Source organism: Crocodylus porosus, unplaced genomic scaffold (assembly GCF_001723895.1).
Source record: "Crocodylus porosus isolate Cpor-Errol unplaced genomic scaffold, CroPor_comp1, whole genome shotgun sequence".
NCBI classification, from domain to species: domain Eukaryota; kingdom Metazoa; phylum Chordata; order Crocodylia; family Crocodylidae; genus Crocodylus; species Crocodylus porosus.
This window is the reverse complement of record NW_017728886.1, coordinates 144,941,507-144,951,160: the sequence shown is the minus strand read 5'-3', so window position 1 is coordinate 144,951,160 and position 9,654 is coordinate 144,941,507. Positions and strand designations below refer to the sequence as shown.

Genomic DNA, 9,654 nt, shown 5'->3' with positions numbered 1-9,654 from the left:
GACGGGGGGAGGGGATACACAGAGCCTTCCATGGGGGAAGGGTGTGTGTGTGGAGGGGGTTCTGAGGTGATGGGGGAGGGGGCACGTGGAGCGTTCCATTCGTGGGGAGGTCATGATGTTGGGGGGGGGGCACACAGAGTGTTCCATTTGCTCAGGGTGTGGGGCAAAGGGGTCCCAGGAGGGAAAGCTGAGGGGGCAGGAGGTGCAGGAACAGGTCTTCTGGTAGCAAAGGGACTTGTGACTTCTGTGTCCTCTACCTTGTCCAGGGGCAAGGACTGGGATTCTTGTGGCTCCTAGGACCAAAAAAAAAGTCCAGGCAGCAAATGCCCCTTGGTGCTAGGCTCCCACTGTGGCTGTTCTGCTGCAGGGTGTTCCCGAGGGAAGAGCCTCATTGCCTCCGTGATGCTTTTGCCCCTCTTGAAGGTGGCAAGCAGCCAAAGGGGCCCACAGCTCTTGCCCGGTGCCTCTCCTGCGTCAGGACAGGGTTTCAGAACTGTGACCAGGTTCTTGCCATTAGTCATTGCTCTGAGGCTGCCTTCCAGTAGACTCCGAAAGCCACAGAAGTGGTGTCCACCCCTTAGTTGGGTGCTGCTGCTCTCTGGCACACCTTCAGAGCTTTTCAAGGATGGCCCAGGGTGCCACGCAGTGTTAGCACTGTTATGCCCTGCTACATGTTATGCTGTGAGCTGCACACAAGTTGGTAAGCGTCAGTGTTAGCTTGAGTTCAGAGTGGTTGCATGTTCAGGTCAGCAGGGGCCTGGAGGAATGAAAGGCAAGATCTCTGCCCTGCTCATTTCAGGCTTTACCCCAGGGGTCCCCTTGGTGTCCCTTCCCCCCACCCCCCTTCCCTGGCTCCCTTACTTAGTTGTGACTGCCTGTACTCTGTCCCAGGGGAGCAGGCCTGCTTGGCCCCTGCTGCTGAACTGGTGCTCTCCTGGGATGAGCCTGGCCCAGAGAGTGGCAGTGACAGCCAGGCAGGCAAGTTAACCCTTCCCTGCTGCTCCCCCATGACAAATCATGGGCAGCCACAAGTAAGTAGGGAGGCAGTGAGCTGGGATCTGGGGAGAGCAGGGTGCAGCAGTGGGCCAATTCTGGGCCAGCAGGGCAGGAGGGTGGGGAATGGTTACACTAAGGTGTAGCCTAGAGTGCCTACAGCTTTGTAATATGGATTGTGTGGAACAAATAATCCTGCCCTACAGCGGCATAACTTTAAGCTGCCTAACAAATGCTTAAAACTAATTGCAAGTGATCGTGTGTGAACAGTCCAGGTTTTAAGAGCACCAGTAGCCACCCAAAATTGCCACATGACAGTGTTTGTACATTTAGGTGTGCAAACATGATTATACATAAGGTAAATCCAGAGACTTCATGTAGGGATGGATAGTGTTAAAAACATTCTTATCTGTTATCTTTCTGAGCACTTTGCAACAGAAAAATTGCTGTCATTTTTCTGTAGTCAAACATCAAGTAAAAGTAAGAGCTGGCAACTTGAGTCTGAAGTCTAAAAAGGATGAGAACCACTGTCCTATATCATACTTGACAGATATATCTGCTGTTCAAGGCACCAAAGTTTGTCAAGTGCCATAGTACTATGGAGCTGCTACCTTGTTAAGCAGCCACAGATACCGTGTACAGTTGAATGAGCAGATCATCCAAGCACACTTTAGTAATACCTTAGTAACAGTACATATAATTCCAGAATTCATTACTAGTTCCTTCGCTAATGTAGATCCTGTGGATCCTATAATAATTGTATACTGAACACATTATACATGTTAATTTACGCTTACAACATTGCTCCACAAGGCAAATCTAGCTGCCATTTAGAATAAAGGTGAAACAACTTCAGTACACAAAGCTCCACCTCGGTGCCTCCAAAAGTTAGCTGTAACAGCTTCTTACCTCAACCGTAAAGTTACCAAGGAACTGTTCACTGGCACATCTTGTGGTCAGAAGCTCTGAAATGAGTTCTGTCCAGTGATCTTGGGTTCATAGACACTGGGGCTGAAAGGGACCTTGGAAGATCGAGTCCAGTTTCCTGTCCCAGGGGCAGGAAGTCAGCTGGGGTCAAAGCAGGGGTGTCCAACCTTTTTGAATGTGGGGCCGGATCATCAACTTTTTATCACCCAGTGGGCTGGCAGGAGCAGGCACTCGTGCAGCCTGTCTAGTCTAGCTGCAACCTGGGGGCGCAGGGGTCAAGGAGTGCCACCTGACCCCGCCATGTCCTCCCAGCCACCTGGGCAGCCTTGAGGATGCTTCCGCACCTGGGCTCAGCAGCCGGGGGTCATGTGGGGACTCTATGGTGGGGTACGGGATGGGCTCGGGCTGCCCCAGGGGGTGTCCTTGCACAAGTGGCAGGGGTCCCTCCCTCCTTGGGGCCCATGACTAACCACCCACAGTGCAATGTCTGCGGGTGCAGGGGGATGCGGGGAGGTGGGAGCGGTGTCAGCTTCCTGCCACAGCAGCAGCATTTCCTGCAGGCCCCACCACAGCATCCCTCTGAGCCAGCGTCCGCACCCTCTGCATCTGCCCACCCGCTGCACTGCAACCTGGTCCAGCCCAAGTGGCCAGTGGGGACCCAGCTCAGGGCAGGGCTGGCATGCAAATGAGGAAGGGAGGGGCGGGGCTAGGAATGGAAACTGTAATGTGGGAGAGGGGAGGAAGGGAGGGGAGAAGCTGCACCGCGTCGGCAATGTCAAGCTGATGCAGTGCGTATGGGAACCTTGTCCCTCCCCCAGCCCCATAGCTTCCTAATGGCTGCTGAAGGGCTGAGGAAGGGACAAGGGGCAGGAATGATTTTCGTTTTCTGTCACAGCACCACGGGCCACAGAAAATGGCTTGGCAGGCTGCAAGTTGGACAAGCCTAGGTCAAAGGATCCCAGCAAGATAAATGTCCAAATGGCTGTTAAAGGAGTCCAGAATAGGTGTTTGCACCACCTCTGGAGGCAGGCTGGGGGCTCGGACAGTAAAGCAGTTTGCACTGCCTCTGGAGCCCCTTTGGGGGGCTCGGACAGTAAAGCAGTTCTTCCTTATGTCCAGCCTGAAACGATCTTGAAGGAGTTTGTGACTCTTTGACCTTGTCATCTCTTGGGGCACTCTGGTGAACAGGTGTTCCCCCAGGTTCTGATGTATACCCCTTATAGGCAGCCACCAGGTCCCCCCCCCGGGTGTAAACTTTGATAGAAACTTTTACTTGAGCATTCATTTGAAAAAGGCATGCACAAAGATAAAAGCAAGGACTAACTTCATTTGAAAACTGAAAGGCACAAGTTAGGTGTTAATGTACCTACACTTCTTACAGCTGTTCTGGAACTGATATTCTCAGCTGCTGAAAACTATGCACAGTTCTGGACCAGGAGCATATAACAGTGTACAGCTTAATGCCATGCTAAGAATCTTAGCTGAAATATTAATCAGCACTCAATCACTGGTTTCCCACTCTGTTACATTGTCCCACCCAAAATATTCAGTGAAAAAATTCATGCATTCATCTAAGTCATGGCCAGCCTCAATTTACCAATGTGCAAGACTCCCCAGAACCTCTCTGAAGAGATGCCTCATATCTCAGTAACCATTTTGGGAGTGGGGTAAAGCTCTTAAAGCTTTTTAACTTAATCGTGAGGTATGCTGGCAAGAATTCTGGGGTTATGGTCATGTACCAGACAAACACCTGATTGCCAGGCTGTGAAAGAACTTCATGTAGCAAGCTACTCTAGAAATAGTGGTTGAACAGTATCAGTTGCAGATACCTGATATCTCTGGAAGATGAAAGAATGGACTGTATGGCCACAATAAAAATTGCTGCTGTCTTTGACAGGTTTGCCAAAAATGCTTTGGGACTTGCACTAAAATGTTTCTGAAATTCTTCTGATTCACCAGTCTGGATTTTGTCATTTGAACATGGGTGGTCACCACTCTTGCTGTGCAAAAGAAGAAAAAAGAATTCCTAGCTCCACATACAGTTGGCATAGAACTCTGCAGTTCTGACTCTGAATTCCCTTTTGTTTCTATGCCTGGGATGCAGGGAAAGCCTCTCTGTAAAATCAAGGAATTTTTTACATGGTGATAGAAGCAGGTGAGGTGGCAGTACGAGCCGTCAGGTAGAGCAGTAGGTCCTTTGATTGCCAAAGGAAAGGTAGATCGAGCAAGCAGTAGGACCTAGAGTAGGTCCTTTGATCTTCAAAGCAGTCTGTTTCTATCCTGGACCTTTTGCTAATTAGCTCTACACATCCTTTTTTCCCCTATTTGTAATACTGAAGATATTTAGTGCTTTTAGGATCCCAAGATGGAAAGCACTACATTAGAGCTAATTGTTTATTTTTTAAGTTTGAGAGAAGGTGGATGGAAGCAGCTTTCCTGCTAATGAACCTTCAAGTTCTTTCACAGTTCTGTTTAAACAAACAAACAAACAAACAAAAAAAGTAATGGGGGGGGGTCGTCTAGCCATGTTGACAGAAGCTTAGGAAAACTAAAAAAGCTGAAGTTGGGATGCACGTTTTACAGCTTATGATGAGAACAAAAAGTTCTACTAAGTTCAGACACCCCCCCCTTTTTTTTTCCAATTCTTTTTTTCTTTTTATTTTGAGTGACCAGAAATACTGAGAACTTAAATGCGTATCTTGGTTTCTTCTAAAAATTATAGCTGCTTAATTCAGCCTGTTGTATAGTTCAAAAATTACTGTGACAAGCAGTAGATATAGACAAGGAGCGCAAAGAAACAAAGAGATTTTGTTGGCTAGAGATTCTGTTGGTCTAGTGATTTGCACACCAGCAATCTAACCACTGTCAGTTGTATTTTGTTTGCTTGGGTTGTTTGTTTGTTTCTTGTTTGTTTTTTTTTTTAAGCCCTTGGTTTCAAAGAGATTTGAACAGTATGTCCCTATGAGGAAGATTTTCAGACTGCTTACAGGAAGGTCCTCCTAAGCTTAAGGTATGCAGCATGGGGAAAAAGCACAGGGTTTTTGACTTTTTTTAAAAAAACAAACAACCCCAAAAAACAAACATGCAGGTAGAGGAGGCTGGTATCATGGGCTGATCAGCAGGAGGATCTTTTTGATACTAAGAGACATGGCTGAGGCTGTGAAATGCCTTGGAAGTAAAGGTAGGTAGGTAGCTTGTTTGCAAGCAAGAACAGGGTATAGTGGAGCAATGGAGAGAGATGTCAAAATTAAACACTGGGGTAACTTTGCAACATTGTTCTGAGGGTGCAGACACAACAATTAAAGTGCTTCAAAATGTCACTGGTTGTGAACTGGCTTACAATCATGTGAAGTTCTGTGGTGATAACATCAGAGGGCTGAAAGGTGAGTATCAGGGGGGATAGGTGAGTTTGGACCCATGCTTTTTGGCTGTGTGGCTAATAGGGAATGAGGATGCAGCTGACTTGGTAAAATAGCTTTAAGTAAAAAACTTACTGATTTTTCTCTTTTTTGTAAGTTGGGAGTAGAGCTCTGTCTACAGACCAGTGGCAGTTGGGGGTGGGGTGCAGAATGAGGCAGTGAGGGATTCCCGGAGGACTGACCAGACCCATGTCACCAAAAGCTTGGTATCCAGTTATAACGGTGAACAGGTTCAAAATAATAATGCTTCTCTGCAGAGATGGCATTCATCAGCAGTCCTGCATAGCTGATCAGAGGAGTGCTGCCCATTGAAATAAGCTGCAGCAAGAGCTGGAGCACATCGGTGGTCCCACATGGCTGTTTGCTGTGGCTCTGCCTACCTCTGATTTGTGAATAAAACCTAATCTTTCCATGGGATAGCCCTGCAAAAAAAAGTCTGGTTTTGCTGTAACCTCAGCATACAAGCAAGCTGGTGGTGCTGTCTCCAATGATTTTAAAAAGACAAATGAGGAATGATTAAAGATGTCTGGTTAGTTATGTTGATTCTTGACCTGTGGACTTGGCTTTTCTGAGATATCAGACAGGCAAAAGTTTTCAGTTTAGACAGAAGGAGAAAGGTCTGAGGCTGGTAAAGAGGTGTTAGTTGAATTTGTATTTACCTATGAGATTATATAGAATTAAGGGATAGAGGAGACATGACCAAGGCCAGATTGCTGGAGCACCCAATCAGGCATCTTGGAGGAAGAAGGAATCATTCAAAGGATGCCCTGAAAAAAATGATTAGAAAGACGGCAAGGAGAGAATAAAATTTCAAAGAGAGTGCTTGACTGCCGAAGGCAAGTAGTCAGTTATCAATCTGGCAGTTCAATTCAGTATTAAAAAGGTATTTTGAATTACAGGCATTATGATATAGAAGGGCAGCTTCTATTTTGTACCAAGATTTCCTATGTATTGTTGTCTTCACATGGAAGCTTTTTTTAATATCAATTTATATAGTTCAGTCGTGGCACAAGTGAGTTTGACCAAGTGCATATGCAGGTATACAAGGGACAAGCAAGAGTATCATTCTGGAAGGAAGTGGCTTTTTTGGGAAATGACTAAAGATCATAAATATGTTAAGACTTTTGTCAAGGTTGCAATAATAAATATTGTGTATTATGTATTTGTACAACTTGTGAATTTATTTTAGTTCATATTTTATTATATAGTCTTAATATTTCTCATACTGAATTGTGCTGTGCATTTTTATTTTCATTATTGCATGAAATATCATTCTGAACTTTGGTTTCCAGGATTTTAGGGATGAGAATAATGAATGACTGAAACTACTGCTTGATGTGTGTTTTTGTTGTTGTTGTTGTTGTTGTTTTTTGTTTTTAGGTAACTGGGGGTTCCAGTGGAATTGGAAAATGTGTTGCTATTGAATGCTATAAGCAGGGTGCATTTATAACTCTCATTGCAAGAAATGAGGTATGTTATACAAGTTTACTAAAAAAAATGTGTCCTGAAGCCGTTAAAGTACAGTTATGATTTTTGTCTTTAAAAAAAAAATAATAATAATAATAATGATTAGTCGTATTGTGTTTCTGGTAAGCGCTCGCTAAAATCCATTAGTGTGTGTTTGTCCAAGCAATCTGATTTAGTATCTTAAAAATGTTGACTGCCTCCCCACACACACACACACACACACACACACACACCTTTCTTGTTGCAGCTGTTGCTTTTAAGAGTGTGACATCTTTTCTTAGTGGGTGATGTCTTTGTTTTTGCTGCCTTTGTGTCTTGTGGAATGCACTTGTACATTGCTCTTATTCATCAGAGATAGCCCTGGTACAGCCTTGAGAATGTCATTAACTTTATTTACTTTATTAATCATCTGCTTGCAGGGTTAATAGCAGAGTCCAAAAGATAGGATCTTCAATTTCTATATTGTCTCATACAATATAGATTATATATCAATTATAGAACAAACAGTATCACTTGTTCTGTGCTGCCTTGTACACTTAATACATTTTAGATTTAAAACATAAGAACCTAGAATTGCTTGTTGATTATTATTATTTTTTTTATCAAAACAAACTTTAATGCAAAAAATCTTTCAGAAAGTTTTTAATTTTGGTTACAACTACCCAGCTTTTCCTACTGTTTTTTTTTTTTTTTTTCAGTTCAATTTGGCAGATTTTTAACCAAAATATTCAGTTATTCTGGAAGTGTAAACAAATTTCTCAAGGAGGCAAATAGCATTTTTCAACCGACAGTTGTGCCTGCTAATCTGTATATATTTGAAAAAGTCCCTTTTACAGTCTTGAATACAGTTCGCTAATTCTTACAGTGCTAAGATACTTGCAGAAAGTAAATAAAAATAAAAAAACAGAAAAACTGCCCCAATTTGGGGGCAAGCTGAGTGTGTACAATTACTGCAAGTGTTCAGCAGAATAATTTAGAGAATAGTATATAAACAATATTATACAAATCAGCATTAGCTCCCTAAAGTCTTCCTGTCTGTTACTGAATAAAATATTTATTGACACGTTTGTTCTTAGTCCTAACAGCATAGTAAGGGCTTGAATACTGGCATTAAGTCTCTAGAGTGTAAAAATCTAATGCTGTGACTTCTGAGAGCTTAATGAAGCTAACGGTTTTGATTTATAATTTTGTCCATGTCAATACACTAACAAGAACTAGTCGTTTTAAATGTTGTTATAATATGAAAGAATAATGCTTGAACTATGGTATTCATTTTAGAACAAGCTGTTGCAGACGAAGAAAGAAATAGAAAAATACTCTGTAAATGACAAACAGGTAAGCTCGTTGCTACCAGTAGCTATGCAAATGTTAGTGTCTGTCCTACATATAATTACACTTTTAAAAGGAAAACTCTTTGGATCATGAAATATTAATTTTACAAATTTGAAAGACATTTTACCCGGCTAGATGCAAGTTCAGGCTTTTCACATTTTTTGTTATCATTTGTCATTAACTATACAGAGCTCTACATTCCACAAATGGAAGGGTTTTTTTGGTGTAAACATGTTCTGAGTAAGTCGCATTGTTATGGCTGATGATAAATATAGAACCCTGATTCTGGATCTTGACACTTAAGTACAGGAAGAGCTAGTATCTTTGTCTTTTGCAAATCCATTCTTTAATTTTTTTTTTAATTAAATCATTAGCGGAGTCATTGATTTGGGAATAGAAATAACTTAATGTTCTTTTCCATGCACTGATTCAGTACAGGCTATGAGTACATAGTTAAGTCCATTCCTGTTCAGCAAATCACTGAAGCAGATGTTTAAATTAAGCATCTGAAGCAATGGTACAGGTTGAACCTCTAAACACTTCCTTTAGTGTTCTATTCAATAGGAATGTATTTAAGCTTAAATGCTTTTACTCAGTCTTAGGCAGACAAGGTTCTTTGGGTGAATCTGATATCTTTTTATTAGACCAACTAAATAGTTGGAGAACAATATTTAAGCAAGATTTAACCTGCCTGACAGCTGACTTCCCAGATACTTCTCCACTATTCATCCCCTGTCTCTTTCTCCCCCCACCCAGCCTCTCTCTCACCCATTGACTCCTCAGTCTACATTTTCACTGACTGCCTGTCTTATATGCATACCAGCCCAGCCTCTGGCTTTTTTACTTTTCATTTCATCCAGGAAGAGCACACCTCAACTGTTGAAACTTCCTTAGCTTGATGAAGGGTTTTTCAACCCGAAAGCTTGTTTAAATATTGTTCTCCAACTATTTAGTTAGTCTAATAAAAGAGATCAGATTCACACAAAGAACATTGTCTGCCTATGTCCTTAGACCAACGTGGCTACACCCTACACCCCTTTACTCGGTCTTAGGGCTTCAGGGGTGTTTAGAGCTTCATGCCTTTTTCAGTGTAAACCAAATAAACTTACTGTGTTCGAAACACATAGAACTCTTCCAAATAGAGAATTCTAAAAATTATTTCCATTCTTTTTCCTTTTTATTGTAACAGTGAATGAAAAACAGCAGAAGAACTGGTGTGGTGGAGTTGGTTACTTCCCCTCTCTTGGGTCTAGAATTGCTATTAATCATAGAATCGTAGAAATAGGGTTGGAAGGGACCTTGTAGATCTTCAAGTCTGACCCCCCGCCTGAGCAGGAGAAAAACTGGGCTCAGAGCAGGAGAAAAACTGGCTGCCTACTCCTGCCAGGTAGGCATCAAGCCTCCTCTTAAAGACCCCCAGGGTAGGAGCCAGCACCACTTCCCTTAGAAGTTGGTTCCAGATCCTAGCCACCCTAACTGTGAAGTAGTTCTTATGGATGTCTAATCTAAACCTACT

The 9,654-nt window shown here is 42.9% G+C and overlaps 1 protein-coding gene across 1 annotated transcript in view; it reads left to right on the top strand.

Annotated features, from left to right (window-relative positions):
• Positions 1-9,654, top strand: part of KDSR (3-ketodihydrosphingosine reductase) — a 51,440-nt gene that overhangs the window by 17,039 nt on the left and 24,747 nt on the right. The window contains exons 2-3 of the mRNA XM_019538380.1: positions 6,720-6,809; positions 8,085-8,141. Of these exons, the coding sequence (XP_019393925.1) occupies positions 6,720-6,809; positions 8,085-8,141 (147 nt within the window). The remainder of the gene's footprint in view (positions 1-6,719; positions 6,810-8,084; positions 8,142-9,654) is intronic.